Here is a 27827-nt window from a genome sequence, read left to right on the forward strand (position 1 = left end):
ACGTGTCTCACCGAGCTCCTGGTTCCTGATTCCTCAGCTGGCCAATAGGTGTCCCTGGTGTTTTTGGCGGGAAACCAACGCCTGGTAGGCGTCCTTTTTGGAACCTTCTCATTTTCCGGCGTCCGTTCTTCACAAATACGCGATCATCGTCATATATTCAAGTCATCAACGAACGGCTCAAAATGCCCGTCGGGCATTCACCACCGGCAAATGTTCGCGCCCGTCGCGCGAGACAAATATCTACCGTAGAGGCAGCCGGCGTTGATTCCGCAACCGACGATCCCAAGGTCATCGCTGAAAACACGAACGACGAAACCGAAGAGCGTTCGTCGCCACGAGGAAATCAAGGAGGAAATGTGGGAGGTGGGAATCAAAGCCGTGGAGATGAGAATCCGAATGAAGTGAAAGAGTGCGGAGTCGGCGACAATACAGGTATGGACACGGACACGGAACAGAGCAAGAAAACTGTCGGTAAGTTGGATGAAAGCATGTATAAACTGTTTGGTCATGGGCCTGGCTCTGTTAGCTCTCTCTCGCGGTCATCCAGTGATACAGGCAGTGAGGGGGCTATTTGCAGGGGTGGACCGAGCGTAAAGGCATGTGGAAACCCTGTCAAGGATGGTGAGCCAGGCATTATGTGTGACAAATGCCATGACTGGTTTCACCCCCACTGCCAGGGGGTTCCGAAGCTAGCCGTCAAGGCACTTGACAAGTATGAAACCCTTGCGTGGCTCTGTGACAAATGCAAAGTAGATCTGAAACAAAAAAAGCAATGCGACCATCTTGTCTCGTCTCTTGAGCAAAGAATCATCCAACTGGAGGCATCAGTCTCTAAACAATCAGACCTGATTAAAGAGTCCCTTCAGACCCGAGACAGGGAGGCAAGTGGCCACCTTGATGCCCTCAAAAAGTGTGTAGAAACTTGCGAAAGAAATGCTCAAAGCCAAGCCAAAGCCATTGAGACAACTCTGAAACAGAGCGCTGTTCGGCAGCCGGCTATTTTGTGTGCAGGGTATGACGTATTTCGCGAGCCGACGTCACAGGCGGTGACGTCGGCTCGCGCGCGAGCCGAGCGCCAACGACAAACTAACGGGAACCCTCGGACACCCTCGGGGCATAAACCGCGGAATATCATATTGAGCGAGTCTTATAAGGAAAATTCATATATTTTCGTTTCTCAAATGATAATCAGGGTGTCTCTTACCTTTTAACATATCATTTAGGCTTACCTAACACTTCAGTTGCCAAATATCTGCAATTTATTCAAGCGAAGGTATTTTCAGTAAATATCAATGGTATAGACCGAAATCTTTTGAATAAAAACTCCAACCAACAGAAATAAAAATAACTTAATTTATTCCAACCATTTCCTCCAAATAAACAACATAAAAACTCACTTTTACACACATCATTCATAATAAAGCATACTAACACGCCGCTTTTGACAATTGCGGCGTCGAGTGGCGCGCTGCTAGCGGTCTTTTTCGATCGCAGAGACCCTGCACGCGCGCGAGCACACTACGTCACGTCCGGGGGGCACAGGTATATGAAAAATCGCAGTGACGTAACACTTTTCTCGCTTCTCATTGGTCAATAGCCCGTTGCCGGGGTAACGTGCACGTATGTGAGCGCGGGCAAGAGTACTAGCCGGCCGCCGATCAGGGCTCAGCAAAAGTCATTTAAGTGCTATATTCTTGATATGAACCACTTGATTTACTTTTAATATCCTGTCACGAGCTCGATGTGAGCGGGATCCCCAGGCCAAGTGGCCTTTTAAATCCCGGGTAAATATTTACATAAGGTCCGATTGACTGTTCAAGCATAAATTTTGCATATTCTTGCATTATTTGACATTCTGAATCCAGATATCATACTTACGTGCGGCGGAAAAACCAAAAAACACAAAAATAACAACCTGTTACACCCCTTCATAACACGATACATACCCACACGTGCACGCACCAACGACCCGGATGAATGCGACGAGGGAAAAACGCCGCCGTTTCAGCGCTGCCATATGAAGTTTTTTGCTGCCATTTTCGGGGAAATGTTGGGAACCGGGGTTTATGGGGCATATTTACGTCTGGACAACGAGTTGCGGGGAAAAGTGCTGATTTTGTTACAGTTTTAGGAGCCGGTGATTAGGCTGGATTTTCGGGTCACTTTTTCGTTCCGATTCATGTATTACATAGTGTTTGGCTTTTGAATATTTTAGTTCTTTCAGATAAATATTACTTGCCCTACAACTTTTGTAAAAACGTTTAATTTTTATAAGCCGACGTTCAGAGTCCTAAAAATACATCAGCACTACAATCATTGTAAACAAACAAATGGAGCACCACTTGGCTCCAATGGCTCTGTTCAAGGCCATTTTTTAGTTAATCTGGTGGTTTTCTTACTCTTGTACGTCGTTTTGTTGGATAAATTGAATCCCTTAAGATTGACTTATATCATATTTAAGAAGCATGTTGACTGAAAACAATCTGAAGTATCCAGGAGGCTGACAGAGGTCCTGACTCCTGAGCAATATCAATATTGATATCAAGTTGAACAAGTTCCCAGTAAAAAATACCATTTGAAACCATTAGGATTTACCAATTGGTTTCAAATGTGTCAAATGGTTTGAAATAGGTTCTAATGGTTTTCATGACCATTTGAAATGGTTTCCAATTGGTAATTTCCCAATTGGTCTGAAATGGTGCTTTCCATTTGGTCCCAATTGGTTTTGAAATGGTTTCCTAATGGAAAATAAATCCCATTTGATTTCAAATGGTGTTTTCCATTTGATACCAATTGGTTCCAAATGGAATGAAACCATTTCATTCCAAATGGTGTGTCCCATTTGATCCCAATTGGTATCGAAATGGTTTCCAATTGGTAATTTCCCAATTGGTCTGAAATGGTGTTTTCCATTTGATCCCAATTGGTTTTGAAATGGTTTCCTAATGGAAAATAAATCCCATTTGATTTCAAATGGTGTTTTCCATTTGATTCCAATTGGTTCCAAATGGAATAAAACCATTTCATTCCAAATGGTGTGTCCCATTTGATCCCAGTTGGTATCTAAATGGTTTCCATATGGAAGAAATTCCCATTTGATCTCAAATGGGTTTTCACATTTAATCCCAATTGGTGTCCAATTGGTCTCCAAATGGAATAAAACCATTTCATCCCAAATGGTATGTCCCCAATTGGTATCGAAACGGTTTCCAATTGGTAATTTCCCAATTGGTCTGAAATGGTCCTTTCCATTTGATCCCAAATGGTATGTCCCAATTGGTATCGAGATGTTTCCAATTGGTAACTTCCCAATTGGTCTGAAATGGTGCTTTCCATTTGATACCAATTGGTTCCAAATGGAATAAAACCATTTCATCCAAAGTGGTGTGTCCCATTTGATCCCAATTGGTATCTAATGGTTTTTCCCATTTGATCTCAAATGGTTTTCCCATTTGATCCCAATTGGTGTCCAATTGGTCTCCAAATGGAAGAAAACCATTTCATCCCAAATGGTTTGTCCCATTTCATCCCAATTGGTTTTGAAATGGTTTCCATTTGGGAGTCGGGAGATATTCCTATTTGATCTAAATTGTTCAAGTGGTTGCGAAATAGAATTTTATCTGATAATCCGTGTCTTATTTAATCCCAATTGTTACTGAAATGGTTTCCATTTGGAAGATATATTCCTATTTGATATGAAATGGACAATGGTTTTCCTATTTGATCCCAATTGGTGTCGAAATGGTTCCCAAATGGAAAAGCAACTCTGTTTTGAAATGGTGTCTCCCATTCCATTTCAACTGGTGTCGAATTGAAAAATGCATTTGAAAAGCATTCAAGGGTCGTTTTAGGCAAGAAAAACATACTTATATGGCAATAACTTTTATTTCATGAGATGAATAAAAGCAAAGTCCGAACTGTAGTCGGAGCTGGAGTCAATTTCTGAGTCAGAGTCGGAGTTAGAGTCATAAACCCACCACTTTGCAGCCCTGTTTCTGCAGATGTGTGACAAGTATGCTTCAAAAGTGTTTCTACCTTGATGGTCTCTAATGGTTTCAAGTGTGTTTTGAGTATGGACTGGGTATATTAGTTCCCAATTGGTACCCTAATGGTTTCTAATGGTTTTTAAACATATGCTTAAATAATAGACTTAGCGGTAATGGGAAGACCTTTGACTGGTTATACTTGATAAGCATCACTACAAGACCTTAGTTTTTCATTAAATAAAAATGATTCGCAAAATCCACGCCATTTCCGCTGACCGCTCATTTAAACAGCACTACTTTTTCTCTGTGTGCCTACGCTGGCGGCGCCCGACCGTTGGCGCCCGACCGTTGGCGGCGCCGGCCGCGGCCGCGCCGGCGCCACAGTTCAAATCGGGCGTCGACGTCGGCCGGCCGGCCGGCGCGCCACCGTGTTTCGCGTTCGCTGGGCCTGGGGGCTGGGACCATGCCCGCGGTCGACCGGGACCCAGTTCTGCTGTGAAAGAGGAAGCAGAGCAGAATCACGCGGCTGGTGAGTGACTTTTCTTGTGCCTCTGTATGCGATATTCGTTTTACGACTGCAAATACTGAAAATAGTTATTTGAATAAATTTGGTTGCATTTGGCATCTTTGTAAGTACCTACTGAGTTTAACAGAGGTGAGAAAGAGGCTTAAAATTAGCGATCACAATTTATTTTGCCAGCAGAAAATTGTCAGTGCCATATTTGTTGTGGTCAGGCTGCCTAAGTGACAATGCAAGTTGCATGAGCTTAAGGTTATTATATTGTGATATTTGACAAATGACTGTGTGGTAATTTATATGATCCCATCGCCCAATTAACCCGTGCTGTCCTGTACTGTTGCAGGCACGAACTTGCACCGGACAGACGCCGTCTACCGGTTCTACACGGGTCCAGATGGGCTGCATGCCTTCATTATAGCAACGTTCTGACTTCTGAAAATTCTGATCGCCACGCAAGATTAAGAAATCTGTCGGAACAACAGACAGTATCACCGATCGGAATGATATTGTATCACGTCGTTCATTGTGCGCCTATGTGGAATAGCATACGTATGGCCCAGTGTATAACTACATTGTGATTCTGTTCTTGATTCTGATAGCAGTCGCCTCATCGATGTGGTGTTGACCAAACAACAATGTCCATGTGTAGTTAATGTCTAATGTTAATAGGTACGTGCTGGTGAAAATGTATATGCTTGCAGAGTAAAACAATAAAAATAATTCACGGTGCAGTTTGCTATTTTGTGGATGAAATGCATGGACTTCAAAAGGATCTTCAAATGGTAATCTAGCTGCCCAGTAAAAAATACCATTAGAAATTACCAAATGGTTCCAAATGGGAAAAACCATTTGACTTATTGAACACTTTTCCAAATGGTTCCAAAGAGGTTCCATTTGAAATGTGTCCAATTGGCCACCAATTGGTACCAATTGGAACCATTTCATGACCATTTGAAATGTGTCCAATCGGTACCAATTGGTGACCAATTGGATACATTTCAAATGGTCATGAAATGGTCCCAATCGGTACCAATTGGTGGCCAATTGGACACATTTCAAATGGAACCTCTTTGGAACCATTTGGAAAAGTGTTCAATAAGTCAAATGGTTTTTCCCATTTGGAACCATTTGGTAATTTCTAATGGTATTTTTTACTGGGTTATGAAATTTGATTGATAAACGCAAGTTGATCGGGCTCATATATCAGCAAGAAAAAGTAAAATTAAAAGAGCTTATTGGCCAAAATCAAGCTATAATATTGCAGACCTTGGAGCAATACTGAAGAGCATGCTGAGCAGGATCATGCCAGAAAATGTTGACTGATGAGCGCATATTGATGTATTGGTATAAACATTGAATGATAACTTACAACAGCAAGATAAATTAGTGCTAACTATCAAGTTAAAAATCTAGAATGAATGGACTTACTATGCTTAGATGCTATGCAGATTGTAATGTGCATCAGGTACTCAGTGTCTGGCAAATGAAAAATGCGACCATTCCATTGCTACTGGAGGAGAAAGCTTGGATCACTAAATCCACTTTGTTGATTTTGATGTTAATCATCACTGTATTTCTTGAAAAAGGATTGTAGTAAAATTGTCAATGTGACAATCCATGCAACAATGTGATCATATAATGTGTTCATAGTCATTCGTAATAGTGATTATTGGTCCAATATACAATGGCAAAGCTCTCAGTCTCAGCGTTTCTTCCTGTGGGTGGCCAGTAGTGACTCAGAGCTTAGAAGTATTAGTTTTCTTCACAGGGCTGGGATAAAAAGTACTGAGGGTAATCTTCCACCAAGGGACTCTACTTTGACATGGTATGAGATGTAGACACAAGTAGGTAGGTGCTTAGTTCCTATAGTCAGTAGTTGTGTATGCTTAGTTGGGTTAGCTTAGATTAGATTGTTAGTATTTTAATTTGCCAAGTGTCCATAAAAATGTGACCTGAGCAATGAGCATACCTGACTAACCTGACATCTGACCTAACCTCAATCATCACACATATTTGCAGCCCACCCAAGACCTGCATTGGCATAGCAGTAGCACCCAGTTATAGGTAGGTACTCACCGTAACTCAATCTTACCTGCTAACCTTCAACTTGCCAAAAGTTAGCTCACATTGCCAAGCTGCATCCAGGGAAACAGTCAACTGAGGAACTGGCTCGTTGGGTGGCTGGTGTGAGTCTGTGCATTTAAAGTGTTTCTTCTCTGAAGCTGCTCTGCACTGCTGTATGTCATGTTAGATGCTCAGAAAATGTGGGAAATGATAACTAAGCTACTTCAGTGCTTTGTTTATGCTCGAGACATGAACAAGTACAGATCCTCCTGCAGGGTACAGCTATGAGTTAGGTGCTAGGTGAGTATGTTATGTGAATGTGCTGTTCCCTGTTTAACCATAGTAAGTATACAAACAAGCATGCAGGGTCACAGTTATATTCAATCTCCACATAAACACAACAAAAACGGCCATATAGCCTAACTCCGAAGTCCGAACACACCACAGATGACTTAAGCCTTTGCAGGCACAAAAATGTTTTGATTAACAGGACAGGTATACAATATATCCTCTGTCCTTGGGAGATCTTGCTGCCAAGTTGAGGTACGATGACTGAACTTCAGGATTGATCAACCTTTTCTTAGCCACTGCTTATTTACGAGAAAGACCAAATGCTTGTTTGTTTTGATTTACAGGACATGTATACAATATATCCTCTGTCCTTGGGGATCTTGCTGCCAAGTTGAGGTACGATGACTGAACTTCAGAATAGATCAACCTTTTCTTAGCCACTGCTTATATTAAATGCTTGTTTGTAAACTGCGTTGAAAATTTAATGATCCACCTTTAATTCTGACATGAAGGCACAAATGAAATAGTTCCCTCTCCTTTTGGAATACACAAAGCAAAATATTTCATAAATTTTAGTGGATGGACAAGAGCAATTAGCATTGGCATAGCTTTCCCTGAAGTTAACTTCTGGCACTGATGAACAAGGCCGTATATAGGCTGATGAATTACACTGACGCTTATTCGCTTCATATTTTGTAACAAACGCGCTAAAACTGCAATATAACACCACTATATGCTTCTTGACAAAATGCAATAGTAGTAAAATTTAGCCCTGATAGCATTCATTCTTGGTGGAAACGTAATTACAAAATATTTTGTAGTAACTGTTAAATTCCGGCCGAAAACAGTGCACGGTTTAAAAAAGAATCATACCAATGACGGTCGATTCTTGCGGTCCTGAAATCGCCACTATTTCCGGCCTCTCCAACGCAACTCGTTGTCCAGACGTAAATATGCGTTTATGGGTGGGGAGGGAATCAAATACGATAATCAACGAAAGTGACGTCAAAATACCAAAACACGAAAAAAATGGTAAAAATCATAAACTAACCTAACCTAATCTAACATAACCTAACCTAACCTAACCTAACCTACTGATTTTTGCCTACCGGGGATAAGGAAAAAGTTACTTGCAGGAATAGATTGCAGGCAAGAATAAATCAAATATTTTTAGGTTAAGTGGTCATGCATCAGGCTTCAGGCCTTCGGCCTGAAGCCAGATACATAACCACTTAACCTAAAAATATTTGATTTACTCTTGCCTGTAATCTCTCCTAAGGCATCGCCTTCGGCACTGCACTGCTCCGCCACGAGTATTATTATGACGTCACTTTCATAACAAAATCGAATAGCGTAATGTTTTCACTCAACCTTGGAGTTTATTCATTCGATCCTTTCCACGTGGCGCAAACGGCTGGTGGAGTGCGGTAATGGCCGGTGGTGACGGTAAATATTTTACAGGTGCTTTAAAACTTGGTTGCGCCATGAATAACTATCAGATATGAAATCAGGAGGCCAAAATACATCGTGTGGTATGTTTGTTATAATCACTTTGGCGATCGGACCTTATGTATATAAATACCCTGGAATCTTCGACACAGGGACGAGACTTCCTCACCGTTTGCGGCGTTGATCGGTGTTGGACGCGAGTGAAGCTGTTCAACATCTACATCTGCATGCTACATCTCACCTGCTGCATGGATCTCACCTGCTGCATGACCGCCTCTGCATGATCACCTGCAAATCTGGACTACCCGCTGGCTCAACCTCTTGGCAGTACTGATTGTCTATCCTTTCCTGCCCAGAACAACCATCCCCATCCCGACTGAATGTGAAACGGCTTTCTCACCCTGAACTGGTCTACTTGTCTTGTCCCCACAGCCTGCCTCTTGTGTTGGTGTCTTGCTTTCTGTGCTGCTTGCGCGCTACTGGTTGTCCGGTCGGTCCACCTTACCAGCTGTGCACGCATCTCATTAAGCACGGTGGACCATGGCCAGGGGCAAGAAAACAGGAGCTGGGAGAGGGAGATCTGCTAGCGTCAGTATACTCACCAGTAGGGATGTCACAGACTCACAGCAGGCAGGCACGCAAACCTGTATAACATGTTCCAAAGATGTCGGAGACACTGCGATCGGCTGTGATAAATGTGAACATTGGGTACACAGCACCGAAATGTGTTCTGGCCTGCCCCAGCATATGCTGGATGCAATTGCTAAGTATGATGGTGCCGGTATTAGCTTTATCTGCACAAACTGTCGGCTTGACAGGGGGAAATCTCCATCTAGCAGTCAGGTGCCAGCAAATGAGGTTATAGCCCAACTGTTCCAGCAGATCAAAGGTATTTGCTGCACAGTAAAGGACCTTGTTGACCAAGTTAAGACCCTGACAGCATCAGTGTCGGCTCAAGCCTCCACTCCCTCAACCAGACCTCATCCTGAACCACCAAGACTGCAACAGCCTGCTGCCGACTACAGGTCCATTGTTCATGAGGAAATGAAAGAGATGAGAGAGCGTGAAAAGCGCAAACAGTCTGTCATAATCAAGGGCCTCCATGCCGATTCCACAGCTGATCTAGCCTCAAAGTTCGAACAGTTGACTGATCAGGTTATGGGCACGAAAGTTGGGCTGACTGACATCTCATCCATCCCTGGCCACCCACATATCTATCGTGCAAAGATCATGAATAGTGAGAATCGAAAGCTTGTGTTAGACAAGGCAAAAGCTTTGCGAAACACTGACTACTCCTCAGTCTATATATCTAGAGACTTGACCTATGCACAGAGATCAGAACTGCTTGCCCGTCGCAGGGCCCGTCAACAAGAACAGGCGCAGGCCCTTGGACTGCCCTCAGCCCAGTCTAACACCGGACAAGACGCACGGACTGCCCCCTCTGTGGGTGCACCACCCCCTGCCTCCCAGGGAAACTAAAACGGAACCAAGACTGTAAGACTAAATCTGCCACCGACACCACCAATGTTCTTAGTATTATGCACACAAACATCAATGGTCTGGCACCCAAATTTAACATGCTCGTAGATTTGCATGCCAAACTCAAATGGGATATTATGTGTATTACTGAGACTCATCTACTGCCCAGTATTTCTAGTTCTATTGTTGATATACCTGGCTACACTCTCTTACGTCATGATGTTTGTGGGCATGTGCAAAAGCATGGTGTGTGCTGCTACATCCAAAACAGATTGAGTATCGACCATATAATCCAACCCTTACCTAACCTCCTTTCCTTTCGCCTGAGTTCACTCAATACATTCGTGCTTGTTGTGTATAGACCGCCTTCTAACTCACCAGATTCAAATGACCGTTTAAACCAGTTCATACTTCACTTTTGCTGTGGAAAAGAAGTGATTGTCCTAGGTGACTTCAACCTTCCTGGTATTGATTGGCCAATCCAAGTGTCCCATTGTCCCCCACTAGAAAGGATGTTCCTTGACACATTCCTATCCTTAGGTCTCCATCAATGGATCTCTGAGCCAACATATCCCAGATCTGGAAATATCCTTGACTTGATCTTTACCTCGGAGGCAGATCGAATAGGATCTCTCGATATCATGGCCCCACTGCCTGGATGTGACCACTGTGCTATTTCATTTGATTACATATTTGATGCTTCACCATCACTTAACTCAGTTCCTGGACATACCATCCCTCAGAGAGCCTGGCACAGGGGTAAGTACCAAGCAGCAAATCGTATGCTCAGTAACATTGACTGGGACCTAGAGTTAGCTTTTCTAGACTCGGATCAGTCCTTTAAGCGATTCGCCGAGATACTCAATGATGTGTGCACAGAATGCATTCCACTTAAGCCACCTAGTGAAGGTAGGCCTCCCTGGTCAACCAATCCTCCCACCAGCCTAATCAAACGAAGGCATGCTGCATGGTCCCGTTATAAATCGGTAAGGCATCAGCTTGGTCGTCACTCTGGTGAGGCTCGTTCTATGTATGCCAGTTTTGCCAGTCTAAATCAGCAGTGTCGTAAGTTTGCCGTTCAGGCCCAAGCTAAGTATGAAGAGGATCTGATCTCGAAGTCTAAGGAAAACCCCAAGCTTTTCCATTCATACATCCGCAAGAAGAAGGTGAGCCGCCCCTCAGTGGGTCCATTGAGACTTCCTTCAGGACAACTTACTGATGATCCTGGTCGTATGTCTGAACTATTTGCTGACTCATTTTCCTCTGTCTACACCAGAGCAATCCCAGGAAACCCTGCTCCTCACCAGCGATTCCTTGGGGAACTTCATAACATCAGTATTACCCAGAATGATGTTCTCAAAGTACTTCTAGATCTAGATGGCAACTCTGCCATGGGGCCTGATAACATCCACCCACTCTTACTTAAGAACTGTGCCACTCACTTAGCTTATCCCCTTGCAGTTATTTTTAACAGATCACTCCAGGAGGGTTCCTTACCTTCTGACTGGAAAACATCCTTGGTTGTTCCCATCTTTAAGAAGGGTCAAAGATATGAAGCACTTAACTACCGACCTATAAGTCTAACATCCGTTTCTTCGAAGAGAATGGAACGCTTGCTGTGTGATTCTCTTACATCTTACCTAGAATCCAACCAACTCCTGAATCCCCACCAGTTTGGTTTCAGAGCAGGTAGGACTACTATGGACCAGCTGCTCCTAGTGTATGATACAGTATCTAAACAAATTGATATCGGGGCTGTCAGTGATGTCATACTGTTCGATTTCAGCAAGGCATTTGATGTGGTGGTACACGACCTGTTGATTGACAAACTACAAAGCATTGGAATTCAGGGAAATGTCCTAAAGTGGATCAGATCATTCCTGACAGGTAGAACCATGAGAGTGTGTGTCAAAGGGTACAAAAGTCAACCTAAAGCGGTACTTAGCGGAGTCCCGCAAGGATCGGTACTCGGTCCTCTCCTTTTTTTGATTTATGTTAACACTATTGCATCCTCACTAAAAAGCAGTTATAAGATATTTGCCGACGATCTCAAGATTTATACTTGTGTCAAACACAGTAATAGGCCCGTCTTAAACCCTCTGCCTGACGCGGCCGTGCAGAATGACATAGATATTCTTCATGCTACCGCGTTGTCGTGGGGCCTCAACATGAATGTTAAAAAATGTGCCGTACTCCGTTTCTCAAGACACTGTGCCAACCTAACCCAGCCCTCCTACTACTTGGATGGAAATCTGATCCCAGTGGTTAACAGGGCCACTGACTTGGGTGTAATAATTGACACTAGCATGAGATTTCATGACCACATACAATCTACCGTCCACAAAGCGGGAGGGCTGGCGCAGAGTTTCCTGAAATCTACAGTGTGTCGCACCCCAAATTTCATGATATTTCTGTTCACAACACACATACGTCCAATTTTAGAATATTGTTCATGTGTATGGAACACTGGATACGCGACGGATCTTCGTTCACTAGAGCGTATTCAACGGCAGTGGACGAAGCACATCGACGGTATGGAGGGCCTTACGTATGGCGAACGACTAAAAAGTTTGAAACTGTACTCGGTACAAGGCAGGCTGTTACGAGCAGACTTGATCCAGTATTGGAAAATTTTCAATGGTTATTCTTGTATCTCACCCGCTGATCTTTTCCTACGCCCATCCCTTGCTAGAACTAGAGGCCATTGCCACAAAGTGTTTCCCCCTGTCACAGCAACCGACACGCGAAAACGATTTTTCTCCATTCGATGTATTTCACTCTGGAACTCGTTGCCATATGATGTTGTGTGCGCACCAGATGTTACCAGTTTCAAACGCTTGCTTGACACATGTATAACAGACAGCCTTTATAACTATTTAGATTGACAGGTACCCGACATTGTGATTATGCTTGCGACAATGTGCTCATATTGTATGCATGTTTTTTCTGAACATAGGAAAAGCAACAGGCTTTACTATGATGAGACGCACAATTCCAGTCAATGTTAAACTGCACGAATTAGGAAAGCCTTTGTAACGTAGGACTGGCGCGTCTCTTGTGTTTGGGGTTCTCTCATTCCTCATTTGCCTTCCTTCTTGCCATCCTGAAACCCAAGACATGATGGAACCCAACGAGGTAAGAATACGAGGTAAGAATCCTATGCAGATGCAGTGAAAGGAACTTGTGAGGAAGTTACCAATATGGTAAAACAACAACTTGACTCTTTCCCAAAAATGCCTACAACTGGCAGCTCTAAGACAGCTATGGACATGTCAAAGGTACTCGATGACTTTGCCGACAAGGAAAGGCGCAAGGCAAACATAGTGGTCCACAACCTTCCTGAACATGAAGGAGACACTGTTACAGAAAGATCTGCAAAGGACACTACAGTGGTAGTGAAAATTATCAAGGATGTGATGAAACTGAATGTAACAGCAGTTGGTTCTTTCAGAGCAGGCAAAAAACTTCCCAACAAACCAAGACTACTCATAGTCACACTCGGAAACCCATCCGTCCGTGGTGACATCCTGCGTAGTGCGCCATGGCTCAGGAACACAGCGAACTACAGTAACATATACATCTCCCCAGACATGACGCAGAAGGAGAGAGAAACAAATAAAAAACTGAGAGAGGAACTTGCAACCCGCAGGCAGGCTGGAGAACACAACCTTGTCATCAGGGGTGGCAAAGTGATTCAGCTGCCCCGACATGCTGCATCTTCAACAGGCACTGATAGAGCTCGGGTACCCGATTCAAACCCTGCTCATGGGATGAACAGACAGCAGCAGGAGAGACCTGTTGGACACTCTGCAGCTGTACAACCCACTCCTTCCGCTGGGGGATCAGCGGGCTCTGAAACAGGTAACATCCGCCAACAGGAGGACGGCTCTGCTGTGGTGGACACTCATTCAGCCTGAAAACCAGAATGGCACTGCCAGAGAGCCAGTTAGGCAAGACTGACTAGACAAAGAAAATGTAGCCTGGAGCCAGAGGAAAAAGACTGTCAGGAATCTTCGTGTGCTCTATACAAACACAGACCAGTTCATAAACAAAAGGGATGAGCTAAGCATGAGGATATGTGGAGAGGAGCCAGATGTGATGCTGCTTACTGAGACCCTTCCGAAAGCTCAGAGACTGCCTATTGCCCCATCACTGCTGCACATTCCAGGATACCTGTTATTCACCAACTTCAATCCAGGTATGATGGACCTGGGCAACTCTGGATTACGAGGTATCTGTGTGTATGTAGCACAGCATCTGAGCGTCTCTGAGGTAGTCTTTGACAAATCAATGATTGAAGATGTTTGGGTTGGACTGAAGCTACAAGGAACAGATCACTTGTTGATAGGGTGCATCTACCGAAGCCCATCTGGCTCCCAAGAAGAAAGTATTAAAAGGCTGGAGCAGCTGATTTGCCAAGCAGCTGCAGCCCCCTTCTCACACCTTGTCATCATTGGCGACTTCAATCTTCCGGGCATTGACTGGGCAACTGGTGCATCTCCTTCAGCCACACACTCCTTTGTGGAGACGATCCAGGATTGTTACCTGTTCCAACATGTTACCCAGCCCACACGTTACAGGCTTGGAGAGAGGCCAAGTACTCTGGACTTAGTATTTACCAATGAGGAGGGTATGGTTCGCAACCTTGAGTACGGCCCTGCCCTGGGTAGAAGTGATCATGTGATCCTTACCTTCACATTGATGTGCTACGCACCTGCGCCATCCTCGCTGCCACGCATGTATTCTCGCACCAACTATCGTTCATTGACTAATGTGCTTGAATCGTGCAACTGGGCGGTGATGAGGAACATGAGTACTCAAGAAGCTCACACCTTCTTTAGCTCGTCAATCTGTGCAGCCATTGAGTCATGCTCCAGCATCAGAAAGAAGGCCTCTGACCATAACATATATATGAACCGCCAAGCCCTCCAACTAAGGAAAAGGAAAAGGCTATTGTGGAGCACTTACTGCCGAAGCCACGATGAACTTGATCACGCCAGGTACGTCAGGTGTCGAAACGACCTGAGGAACGTGACCAGAGCCCTCCGGAGACAACATGAGCAAAAGCTGGTACTGTCAATCAAAGATAACCCGAAGTGCTTCTGGCGGTATGCAAATTCACGCCTCAAGACCAAAAATGGCATCGGCGACCTAGAAGACGAGAATGGAGAAACGGTGTCTTCTGATAAGGCAAAAGCTAACGCCATGAACAGATACTTCAGTAGCGTCTTCGTCGAAGAAGCGTCAGACACCATCCCTGTCCTGGAGCGCCCCCATCACGGACCGCTTCTGGAGGACGTCGAAATCTCCCCGCTACGGGTACACACTAAGCTGGCAGCGCTGCGGGCACACAGCTCGCCAGGACCCGATGGCCTTCACCCTCGCGTACTAAAGGAGAATGCAGCCGTCCTCTCCCACCCACTGAGCTGGATCTTCAGGAAATCGCTGGACTCCGGGGATGTCCCCCCAGAGTGGAAGATCGGCAACGTGACTCCGATATTCAAGAAAGGAGATCGCCGCCTACCATCCAGCTACAGACCGGTGAGCCTGACATCCGTCTGTTGTAAGGTCCTCGAATCTGTCATAAGGGATGAGCTCCTGCACCATATGTCAGCAAACGGCCTGCTTCACAGAGCTCAGCATGGTTTCCTGGCAAAGCGTTCGTGTAGCTCCCAATTGCTTGAGGTACTGGAAGACTGGACCGCTGCCTTGGAAGACCGAACCCCGGTGGATGTGGTCTACCTAGATTTCGCCAAAGCATTTGACTCGGTGCCGCACAAACGTCTTCTCGAGAAGCTGAGGTCGTATGGTGTCGGAGGTAAACTTCTCACCTGGATACAGACCTTCCTAGTTGGCCGTCGTCAACGGGTGCTGATTCAGGGCTGCAACTCGGAGTGGGCACCTGTCTCCAGCGGTATCCCCCAAGGTTCAGTATTGGGGCCGACGCTGTTCACAATATACGTCAACGACATGCCACTAGAGGTCTCAAGCAATATGAAGATGTTCGCGGATGACACGAAGCTATACAAGCCACTGACAAATCCATCCGATCGTGGTGCTGGCCTGCAGGGTGATCTGGACGCTCTGGCACGATGGTCCTCAAGGTGGCTGCTGCCGTTCAACGCAGGAAAGTGTAAGGTGATGCACATGGGCTCAAGAAACCCTGCACACGAATATAGGCTGAACGGGACGCCCATCGCTGTGGTAGACGAAGAAAGGGATCTGGGGATCATAATCGACTCTGAGCTGAAGTTTCATACGCAAACGGCCGCGGCCGTTTCAAAAGCCTCACAGCTGCTCGCGGTCATCAAGCGATCCTTCGCTCACATCGATGAGACGACCCTACCCTTGCTCTACAAGGCTCTCGTCCGCCCCTTTCTGGAGTTTGGGAACGCCGTCTGGGGACCGTTCAGCAAAGGAGACCAGAAACGCTTAGAAAAGGTCCAGAGACGCGCCACGCGTATGGTGGAATCCATCAAGCACCTTCCCTACCCCGAGCGTCTGGAGCGTCTCCGACTGCCGTCGTTGTTCTACCGCCGCCGCAGGGGAGACATGCTGACGGTCTACCAGCTGTTCCACGGTGGAATCGATGTGCCGGCAACGACCTTCTTCACCAAGAACGAGACCGAGCTGACGAGAGGACACGGGTGGAAGCTGCTCAAACCCCGAGCTGTGACTCTCGCCCGACGAAGCAGCTTTAGCGTCCGCATCATCAACGACTGGAACGCTCTATCTGCTGAGGTCGTATCAGCCGAAACACTCTCGACATTCAAGGCACGACTCGACCATCACTGGACCCACCTAATGTATGTCATGCCACAACCTTACGAGTCCTGAATGTCTCTGCAAGTAACTCGGTGAGAACGGGACCTATAGGCCAAGTGGCCTTTTCTATCCCGATGACCTTCAAGGTAAGGTAAGGTAAGGTAAGGTAATTTACTCCCAAATTCTGCCATAGACCAGGAGTTTTGTGAATGGAGGTCAGGGCGAGCGCAACAAGCTCTGCTTGGCAGAAGTTCTGTCCTTGTGAACCCTTCCATTCAAAAGGTTCAGACTGAAGTTATAAAAATCCTCCGCATCAGCATGGGTGTCCCTTCTGCTCCTTCTGCGGCATTGCGGGTGCCTTAGCTCTCTCAATCCCTCTTCAGCTTGGCTTTGGGAGTCAAAACAGACACCAATGGCCAAGGTCACTACAAAGGTGGTGGTGGTAGATTTGCTATGCTTGGGCACTGGCAGGCTGCAACAGTAGAAATTGATGCCCATGATCCCCAGGCTTAAATAGGTATATGATACCAATGCCTCCAATATATGATTACCAATGCCCAAGTCGGAGCCAAGTAACAGCAGCATGCTCTCAGCCTGCTGATAAAAAACTGATCGAACAGCGCCAAGGTGTCTTGGTGTATTCTGTGCCCACATCAATCAGGTATGAGATTATGTAATGCAGGCTGCAGGGAGCCTGAAAGGCATAGAATAATCAGGTATGAAGAGATTCTGCCGTGGCCTGTGTGTTCTGACCATTGTGCTCCTTTCCCAACAGTTCAAGTCGTCCAGATTCCAGGCCAGGGGTTGAGAACAAGTACCGTACCGCAAGCAACCAAGATGTCTCTCCGGCAAATATCTGCTGCACTGAGACGAAGAAATAGCCTCATTCTCCTGCTATGCCTGGTGGCATTTTATCTCATCTGGTTTCAATTAGGTAGGTACTTATTGATCAACATCTTGAGGGAAGGTGCAGAACTTCATTTGATTCCACTGCTTTTTACTTTTTTTTTACTGCTTTTCATGTTAAATTGAACAAAATAATGTGTATCATTGCATCAATGAAATTTTATTGCACAATGTAAAGTGCATCGTGCCATTTGCCAATGGCTTGAATTTTGGTCTTTACTTGCCCTTTCATGTGTCATTACATCCAGGTTTGTATTTACCTGTGAACTACAAGGTAGGAAGCTAGATTTGTTGAGCAATATGCATCTTCATGTAAACTGACCTGAATGGCCTCTGTTCCCAGCTGGTGTGCGGCTGCTGGAGGGTTCTGGACACCCACACTCTGACCAGTGGCAATATGCATCTTCATGTAAACTGACCTGAATGGCCTGTGTTCCAGCTGGTGTGCGGCTGCTGGAGGGTTCTGGCCACCCACACTCTGACCAGTGGGAGGAGAGGGTGGCCAAGGAGCTGTACGCCATGCGCCTGCAGGTGCGTTGGAGTGATGCATAAATTCATTGATGTCTGAATCTCATTCTGTTTCTTTTTGTCTGCTGAGTTTCAATTTAATTCTGCTGTTGTGTAGGAGGTATGCCAGTTGACACACATAATGGGCAGATACAAGGGAGGCTATAAATTTCAAATAGCTGTTTCCTATAATGAGTATTTTTCTATTCATGAAGTACTTGTAAGTTATGCCTTGGCCTTATTTTTCTTGTAACAAAATCTTGGACATCCACTAATTGCTCATTAAACATCCATAAAGCCTATCACCTCCATTAACCCGCGCCCGGCTGGGGGTCCTGGATTTCCACGCCCTGCTGGGGGGGGGGGGGGTGTTTGAACACCCCTCCCCCCTTTTAACTCGGCTCCTGGGCCACTTAGCGATACGCGGAAGGCGGCGTTCGAAAGAGCGTCAAAAATAATGAGGAAATCACTTCGGTCAATTTTTTGGTCAGGCCAAAGGTCAGGTCACCAGAGGTCATTGAAGGCAAAATTTCGCCGAATTCCAGGTCGAATGTCGACAATTTCCAAGAAGCCAACGCATAACTCGGGAACCAATAGAGCTACAGCGCCGCGGAAAAGCGCATTCGACAGCCCTATTAACGCCCTTTCTGAGTAATTTTCTCAGATTTGACCTTATGTCCGCTTTCATGACCTGACCCGACATATGCGTTTTTGCCTTTGGACGGCAGAGCGGTTTTGCCTGCAGGGGGCAAAAACTGCAAAAATAGCCGATTTTTTCGGAAAGTTTTTCTGCAGTAACTTTTGACCCAATCCTTGTACGAGCCTACTTTTACCGGCATCGTGTTCCTCTCGTCAAGACGCATCGAATGAACTATAACTTGACCTTGAAAGGTCAACTTGAAAATTTGACCTCAGGTCAAGGTCATGACCTGACCGGAAAGGGTCATGTTGCATATCAGTCGATCCGTATCGTCGAGCTGAACACATCTAAGGCATTTTCATCGCTCTAACATGCCTCTATCAAAAGTTATTTGCGAAAAACTGTTAGATACCATTCGTGACCTAAGATGACCTCAGGGCATAAACAGGGGTCACGGACACCATTTTCATGTTCAGTGTGTCTAAACCACTTGTAATTCAGTGTTTGGGAGTGTTTATAATGTCTTTCGTCCAAAAGAGGCCTATTTCAATTTTCTCCCATTGACTTATAATGGGGAGGTCGCAAAATTGACCTGACCTTAGGTCATCGATATCAAAATTCTGAGATGTACATTTTGTATATGCTATTGCTCTTAGCAATCGCTGAAAGTTTCAAAGCGATCGGTCACTCGGTGTAGCTATGACAGACATTGAAACTTTTTATGAGGTGAGGTCAATTCAAGTGACCTGGTGACCTGACATTGAATGACCTTGGTCTGAAATTTACACAACATGTGTAGAATTGATGTATGATAAGGTGTATCAAAAACGGCGGCGCTCCGCGCCGCCGTTTTTGAGATATTCGCGAAAAACCACAAGGGTGGGTGTTCAAACACCCCCCCCCCCCAGCAGGGCGCGGGTTAACTTTAAGCATAACCTTGCAACTTCCCTGGCCTCCATTGAGCATCCATTGGACATTTGTCGCTGTGGTCAGGCGTCGGAGATGCGTCGCCAGCTGACGCGGCTGGGCAGTGCGCCGGCCCATTGGCGCCATTCCGACCTGCCCACCATCTTTGTGGTGACTCCCACGCACGCCATACCGACTCAGAAGGCAGACCTAGTCAGGTAGGTGTCTGGGAGATGGCGGGGTAAAAACAGTGTGTCATGTCGAGTGGGTGCTTGGAATTTGTGGGGACGTTCTGGAATGGTGGTCTGATTTTTAACTATGCTGGTTGTAGTTTTGTATTGTGATATGTCTGGTGGTATGTCAGGGCAACTGATTAATGTGGTGTTCTGCTCCTAGCAGATAATTCATAGCTTATTTGACGCAATATCGATCAAAGTTTCACATTGATTACCTACCATCGTGATCAAAAATATATCCAAAGCATGTTGCACTTGCAGACTCATCAAACACCGTTGTGCAACCTTTATCGCTCGACGATCGCTGCTCACATATGGGCGCCGATGCAGACTTCTGGGCCCTGTTCATGAACCCCGGCGGTCGCTGCGGTCGCTGCGGCCAGCCGGGTTGTTACGTCACAAAAAGGGGCGGGGCTCATGTAGTATGACGAATGTATGACGTCACCTTGCTGCGGCCGCTGCGATCTCTGCGGCCGCAATCCAGCGACCGCCGAGCCGCAAGAAAACTAATTGCACTGAACTTGGCGCACTGAAGTCAAATAGGCGCAAGCCGTGTTGTCATGGAGACGATTTTGTAAACAAATTATCTAGCGGTGTGCTTCAGTTGTAAACAATTGTCGGAAACTATTTCGGCAGCAGACGCTGTTCATGGAACGCTGCTGCGGCCGAGTGAGTGATGACGTTTCAAAAATGGACGGGGCTTAGAACCTGCTGCCGGCCGAAGCGGCCGCAGACTTCATGAACAGGGCCCTGCTCTCTTCAGTCCTGATGCGCTGGACGCTGAACAGTTAATACCAACACATCATCATCTCTGCTCAGATAAGTCATCCCCCTCCCCTCAGATTATCCAACACGCTGCTGCACGTGCCGAACCTGCACTGGCTGGTGGTTGAGGACGCCGACCACAAGTCTGAGCTGGTGAGCCGACTGCTGCGCCGCTCTGGGCTGGTCTACACACACCTGAGCGTGGCCACGCCACCCGAGCTCAAACTGCAGCCCAAGGTATGTATAGTCGGTCAAATATGTATCTTTCCCGGCCGGCCCACCCCACGCTGGGCAGGTCGGTAACTTGGCTGAATCCGCCGGCCGCTGCGAGTAGGTACTACGGAGGGGAGGGGACAGGTTGTGCGGTTGCCGCGTCGGCCAATGAGCGCGGACCTGGCGAGCGGGCTGGGGCCACGGCGTGTTGACCTAATATGGTCAAAGGTTCATGCCCTGCGGGTATGGTCTGCGGCCAGCTGGCCCACTGATTGAGCCACAGCACCGGGTCGCGGAAAGGTTTCGATAGGTATCTGAATTGGAGAGTGGAGACCGTTAGCTTGAACTTGAGTGTAGTCGCTCTAGGTTTGAGATGCCGTATCACTGCACCGTTTTTGAAAAGGGGAGAATTATTCAGTTGAGTGATGAGGGTAGAACGGTTGCAGAAATCGCACATCAAGTTGGCCGGTCATAAATAAATAATTGGCCGGTCGTAAATAACCGGTCATAATTCGATTAAGCATTTCTCTTGCGCTAATCATCATATCACCAAGCATTCGATCGTATCAAGAGCAACCATCTTAATTTTTAGGTCAGCGACCCCTGTTGAAACACCAGATAATCCTTTGATAGCTCATAGCACTCAGTCTACAATTTACACGGCGCATGAAAGCACAGCCATCATTAGACCATCGCGCTGCCCTCACATTCGTTAGATTCCTAACGCATCCGCTTGCTCGCCTCTCCCGGCCAGACCCGCCGGAGCACCCGGCGGCGAGGCCGTCCAGTGCTGGTCTGCGGTCACTCTCCAGCCGGCCGCTGTGTAGCTCCGCCCCCCGCGCGTGACGTCACAGGGCCGCCAGAGCCTGGGGTGTGGGCTCAGCCAACTATCGAATCCAGACCGTAGCGCCACTTGGCGGCCGGGAAAGATACATATTTGACCGACTATACATTGTGAAAGGGTGCTGAGATCTGGGCTGAGGGTGGAGAGGCTTGGGCTGAGGCTAAAGGGGGGAAGAGAGGGGGATGAGATGGAAGTGTCTGCTGCTGGCGCTAGTCGCCGTTGTAGGTTGTTGAGATGAAATAGAGGCTGAAACTATTAACGTTTGTACCATGAACCTGTATAAAATACAGCAAACATACTTTGTAACTTCAAGCTGGATAATTTTTCTATAGACTCATTGTTCGTTTTGCTCAGTGCTGGAGCATTGTTTGAACTGACCTTCATCTACTATTATAAATCTTAAAAAGTACCCCGCCGCCCACGCCGTGTGCGACGTACGCACTTTGTGGCGCTTATTGCGGCGGCGTCTGTTGACCTATGGCCGTGAAATTTTACAGCGATGTGGGCCACCTTTACACGTAGCTCGTATTAAATTTTGGACATGATGGGGCCGGGGGTGCGCCCGCGGCGCGTGCTCGCGTGACCATAGGGCTAACATTAGAATCGGCAAAAACACGCTATTGCTCGGGAACGGTAAGGGCTACGGGGGTGAAATTTTCACTGCAAGTCGGACGCGTGCACTCATTTGTCGTATTAAATTTTCGAGGGGGTTGGTTCAGCGGTGTGCACGTGGTGGGGCCGCGACCGGCGCCGAGCAGAGGGCACGTGCTTTAGGCTCAGTTGTTCGCTTAAAAAACTGAGTGGAAACAGACCCGGCAGGTCATTGACCTTTGACAACGAAGGCCGACACAAGGCACCGCTGGCCAAGGGGATTCACCAGAAAATACAATTAATTTATTTTTGCAACATCTCAGCCGTTTCTGGGCCGATTTAGCTGAAACTTGGACTGTCGCTGGTAGTGTAGGGTAGGGTAGGGTAGGGTAGGGTAGGGTAGGGTAGGGTAGGGTAGGGTAGGGTAGGGTAGGGTAGGGTAGGGTAGGGTAGGGTAGTGTAGTGTAGTGTAGTGTAGTGTAGTGTAGTGTAGTGTAGTGTAGTGTAGTGTAGTGTAGTGTAGTGTAGTGTAGGAGTAGGGTAGGGGTAGGGGTAGGGTAGGGTAGGGTAGGGGTAGGGTTGAGTTAAAATAGGGCCTAGGGTAGGGTAGGGTAGGGTAGGGTAGGGTAGGGTAGGGTAGGGTAGGGTAGGGTAGGGTAGGGTAGGGTAGGGTAGGGTAGGGTAGGGTAGGGTAGGGTAGGGTAGTGTAGTGTAGTGTAGTGTAGTGTAGTGTAGTGTAGTGTAGTGTAGTGTAGTGTAGTGTAGTGTAGTGTAGTGTAGGAGTAGGGTAGGGGTAGGGGTAGGGTAGGGTAGGGTAGGGGTAGGGTTGAGTTAAAAAAAGGGCCTAACATACAAAAGACTTGGACACTCCGCAACTATCGCTATTATATTAAAAACAGCTACCCAAATCTACCCAAATAATACAGCTAAAATACAAGCTACTCACCCAAACTAATGCATCCGTCACATATAATTAATCAAAACATACAGTTATCGCGCAATCCTGTACCTCTAGTACAGAAAAAAATACAAGTCAATCACCCAAACTAATGCACCCGTAACATAACATAAATCAAAACATACAGTTATCGCGTAAACCTGTACCTCTAGTATTGATAAATGAGGTGATGTCATTTCGCCTGTTCTGTGTTGTAGGCTTCTGAGCAGCAGGTGAACCTACTTCCTCTTCTGACGTCTGATGTTATGCATGTTCCACAAAATATGTAGGCTAGTAACACCATAAATGCTTACTCTTCGATCTCCCCCTCATATCCCTCATCTACCCTAACCTCTCTCCTCCCCCGGCAGGACCCGCGCTGGAAGAAGCCCCGCGGCGTGCTCCAGCGTAACGCGGCACTGTCCTGGCTCCGGGAAAACCTGGAGATTGTCGACGCCAACGGAGTGGTGTATTTCGCCGACGACGACAACACGTACAGCCTGGAGCTGTTCACTGAGGTGGGTGTGCTCTGTGGGATGGGCGGGTGTTACAGCTTAGACGGTTTTGTTGATTGATGCTCCATGCTTTGAGCTCAGTTGTGATGTCAATCCAGTAGTTCGCCGTGTGTCAATTCTTAAGTGTGGTGTTCTACGTGGACCTTTTGTGAAAGATACAATGCCCAAGCCGATTGGTCTGTCCACTCCTACCCCCAGTCGTATGCGGGACATGACTATTTACCTGCAGTCTGTCAGAGCATGTGGCTTGTGGCCTGTGTCCCCACTGACGCACTATGTTACGACACCCCGCCTGTGGCAATAAGAGTGGTCTGACTTTGCGATCGGACGGGGCGAACAGTAACGTCCTGTCTTTGAGTCTGTGGACGTGCGACTAGACACCGACGGCTATCTGACATATGACCGATCCCCACCCAGCATTGTCTGACCGCCCCTACCTTCCCAGATGCGTAACACCCAATCGGTCGGTGTGACCTATGACACCTAACTGCACGCCAGTTTTGCGTGTGGTGTGGGATATGCCTACTGCCTAATATGCGCTCAGCTTCGCCTGACTAGTCTCTCGTCTCCCTCCGCAGATGCGCGACATCCAGTCGGTCGGCGTGACACCCAACTGCACGCCATTTGCGCGGTATGACACATGTCTGATGCACAACCCGCCTCGCTTAGCTCTTCCTCGCTCCCTCCCCAGATGCGCGACATCCAGTCGGTCGGAGTGTGGCCCGTGGGTCTGGTCGGGGGTGTGATGGTGGAGCGACCCCTGGTCGATAACGGACGCGTCACCGGCTGGCTGACCCCGTGGAGACCGGACCGGGCCTTCGCCACTGATATGGCAGGGTTCGCCATTAATGTGCGGTGAGTTGAGTTGGCACGCTGTAGAGAGGGGAAAGAAGGTGGGGATCAAGTAGTGCGTTTTGGTGAGACTGTTGATCTGTTCGTTATAATGCTCAGTTTCATGTGTTGTGGTGTGACGATACATTATGCCATGTTTGCATGTCAATTGTAACCACTAGTTTTATATATTTCTTACGCAATGGGTCTAAGTTTTGCATCTTGTTTTCAAGAAAACAAACTTAGTTTCCGTTGATAAATCAAGATTTTGCAATCCATTTTCAGACAATCGAAATTAAGGCCTGATTCTGGAATCATATACAGATTTGATAATTAAGTTATTTTCCATATCTTTGAAAGACTTGTTAATAAAATACGTATTATTGCCCTACCCACTGTACTAAGTGTGTCTCCAATTATGGTCCATTCCTCAAAGATGACACCCCCTCTAGACATTGGGTCCCAGCTCATGTTAGCTATTGTAAGTCTCACATTGATCTCGCCTCTTTCCCCAGACTGGTACTAAACCATCCGACCGCCTCGTTCTCCATTGAGTCCCAGCGCGGCTTTCTGGAGACGGACCTACTCACACAGATGGGGGTCACCCTGGATGACCTCGAGGTCAAAGCAGACCTGTGTACAAAGGTGGGTACGCATGGACCGATGTGTTTGTGTGTGTGTGAGAGGTGGGGGGGGGGGGGGGGAGAACTGGCGCTTGGTGGTACGTCGTTGGAATCGTTTATTATTTGTTATGACTAACGATTTTTTCATGTGACAGTCCTCTGCTAATATTAATGAGAAATGCGAAAGTCCTGCTCCAAAAGCTCCCGAAGTGCTGCTGTGATCTGGTGAACAAACTTCAGCTCAGCATCAGCTTATGCTGGGCTGAACGGTTTGATGTGTCTATACTAAAGATCAGCAGAAGAGGTTATGTCTCTGTTGATAAGTGTAACCTCTTGTGACTGTTAAACTGATAATGATTCGGGAAAGACAATTTTAGCAATCTCGTCGCGGACCATAACACTGACGCGATGAGTGCCTTGTAATGCTGTTGCCTTAGATTTCCGCGGTTCTGATTGCTGACAGCAACCTCACCGTGTCTTCACCAGGTTCTGGTTTGGCACACACAAACGGCCAAGGCCGACCTCAAGATAGAAAAGATTATTGAACAGAAGGGCAAGCCGGCTACAAACGTCGGTATAGAGGTGTAGCACTCGCCTGCCAGCTAGATAGATCTACTACATCTTCATTAAACACCTTCGGGCCCTGCGTAAGACTACGTTGTACCGCGGCCGCACCCGCGTCCTCAGCGAAGGCAGTTTGGTAGCGCTGTGATACCTTCGACTCATCAGTCACAGCGGTGAGATACTTCACTAGGGTCCTATGCGTCATGGCATGGGCCATGACGGCATGGCATAAATGCCCGGGAGTACAATTAGAGAGATTTAGCTATACTCGGGGTGAATTAACAGATTGCCCCGTTGAATGTGGGATGTTTATTCATTCCGTCCATTAGCGGGGAGGGTGTTCGGTTTCGTCTGGAAGTGACACCGATCGAAGAGCTTGTTCACTGAGTGGCCAAAGGTCGGTTGACAAGTCTTTCTTCTATAAATAGATAGGTCAGAGATCAGATTGCTGACGCCAATGCGAGGAGATCTCGGTCAAAGTGAGATTTTGCCTGATGGTGCCTCGAATTAACTGGGAAGAGATATGTAAAAGAGATTGCAGTTGAGAAAAAAATGCTATGAATATCGGTGATTCAATCTCATATCAAATACTATCGAATTCATACGATCGATACAGCTCATCAATAACTAATGATGCATCACTGTCATGAATATCAAAGTGATATATTGCAATCACAGTTCATCATAGTCATATCATCATCACCATTATCACAATCACCATCACCACTCACCATCATCACGTGTCAATCACCACTGGTGTCGTACTGCTGCGTTTGAAGTTCTACTGGCTATTTGTAGTGGACAGTGCCCTGTATAGTTCCTTCTCTGAGCAACTGAAGAGCAGTGGCGATTGGCTGCTTATAATGGTTGGCTGCTCCTTTACCCTGGTCAGTGATGTGTCCAGAAAGGAGCTTGGTTAAGTGGGATTTGAAAGGGATTCCTAAGTTCGACACAGGGTTGGTTTAGTGCAGTTTTCTTACCATGTAATTATATTATGGCTGAAGGTGATAGTTTAGTTGTAGCTAGTGTTTGTATGTAGGATGAACACAATGCCAAGTTCAGAGTGATAACATTCGACTGTCGTGTTTGTTTGATGATAAATTAAAGTGCTTGCTCATTGATTGTGATTCGTTAACAGGTCATTTTCATGCTGCCAATTGGCTTACATTATTTGTGAACTGCATTTGTTTGAAATTGATTCGGTGATAGTTGGGAATCCATGGAATTATATAATAGTTATGTTGTAGTGCTCACATATTTCAATGATTGCCTATATATGAAATGTTTATTTATCTTACATTTAACGCTCGAGCTTTATAAAGTTTGAACTACGCAATCATCCGAAGTAAATGAGTATTGTGTATATCATTTACTTTTTAACATATTTTCTTGGAATTTGTTTGAAATTCTTGCTGCCTTTGCTTCCAGTTGAAATTCTAAACTCATGTACAAGTGTTTATGACTCTTCGATGTATATCGAGCTTTAAGCGAGCTAGCTTGTATCTGGTTTCTTACTATCCTCTGCGCTAGGCCGCTTTGGTGGTTTATCTTTGCTGGATAATTGATGTTTGTAAGAAGACCAACTTTAGAAATTGAGCTTTATTTTGAAGCTCTGTCAGCGTCACAGTTATCAGTGTCACCACCTACCTTTTTAAAGGCCACCCCACACTGGACCTTGCATGCGGGTTGCGAGTTTGCGGGCATAATACTAATTCATAGAGTGCTTAGACCGTTCCCTTATGGTTGCTTCATGAATGCAGTGAAGCCGGTACACCTTCGGAAAATTACATATAGTCGCAATACCAGAGCAACGAACTAAAATTCGACTCCAACGAAAAACCCGCAAACCTCGCAGAACTCGCAGACCTCGCAGCGAGGAAAATCGAAAGTTGACTCAAAATCAACTTTTGGAATGCGATGCAAGGTCGCTCGCAAGCCAAAAACATGCAGACTCGCTTGTTACATGGTAGTGTGGGTCACTCAGCTTAGATTGTATTATTTGATTTTGAAGAAACCCGAAAACCCAAAAACTCGCAACCTGCATGCGAGTTCCAGTGTGGGGCGGCCTTTAGAGTCAGCGTCGGCAAATGAGTTAGTGAAATGGCTATCGCACTTGTGTACGGTATCTTGCATTGATTGTTGCAATGACGAGTCGCAATATCGCACGAGGAAAAATAAACATGTTCGTTTTGCAA

The 27827-nt window shown here is 46.4% G+C and overlaps 2 protein-coding genes across 2 annotated transcripts; both read left to right on the forward strand.

Moving 5' to 3' along the window:
* On the forward strand, positions 1-27827 carry LOC122392428 (galactosylgalactosylxylosylprotein 3-beta-glucuronosyltransferase I-like). Its single transcript, XM_043387253.1, has 9 exons — positions 1-432; positions 17330-17488; positions 17900-17991; positions 19601-19731; positions 20592-20751; positions 23471-23617; positions 24306-24469; positions 24961-25090; positions 25555-27827. The coding sequence occupies exons 1-9, from the start codon at positions 183-185 to the stop codon at positions 25654-25656; spliced, it is 1335 nt and encodes a 444-aa protein (XP_043243188.1). The 5' UTR covers positions 1-182; the 3' UTR covers positions 25657-27827.
* LOC122392429 lies at positions 8827-12921 on the forward strand. Its single transcript, XM_043387254.1, has 2 exons — positions 8827-10955; positions 12905-12921. The coding sequence occupies exons 1-2, from the start codon at positions 9849-9851 to the stop codon at positions 12908-12910; spliced, it is 1113 nt and encodes a 370-aa protein (XP_043243189.1). The 5' UTR covers positions 8827-9848; the 3' UTR covers positions 12911-12921.

Source organism: Amphibalanus amphitrite, unplaced genomic scaffold, assembly GCF_019059575.1.
Source record: "Amphibalanus amphitrite isolate SeventyFive unplaced genomic scaffold, NRLGWU_Aamphi_draft 000486F_arrow, whole genome shotgun sequence".
Classification (NCBI taxonomy): Eukaryota; Metazoa; Arthropoda; class Thecostraca; order Balanomorpha; family Balanidae; genus Amphibalanus; species Amphibalanus amphitrite.

Coding starts and splice junctions, on each gene's coding strand:
- LOC122392428 (XM_043387253.1), top strand. CDS start 183: ATGCCCGTCGGGCATTCACCACCGGCAAATGTTCGCGCCCGTCGCGCG. Junction 19,732..20,591: donor CAGAAGGCAGACCTAGTCAG/GTAGGTGTCTGG, acceptor CCCTCCCCTCAG/ATTATCCAACACGCTGCTGC. Junction 20,752..23,470: donor AGCTCAAACTGCAGCCCAAG/GTATGTATAGTC, acceptor CTCCCCCGGCAG/GACCCGCGCTGGAAGAAGCC.
- LOC122392429 (XM_043387254.1), top strand. CDS start 9,849: ATGCACACAAACATCAATGGTCTGGCACCCAAATTTAACATGCTCGTA.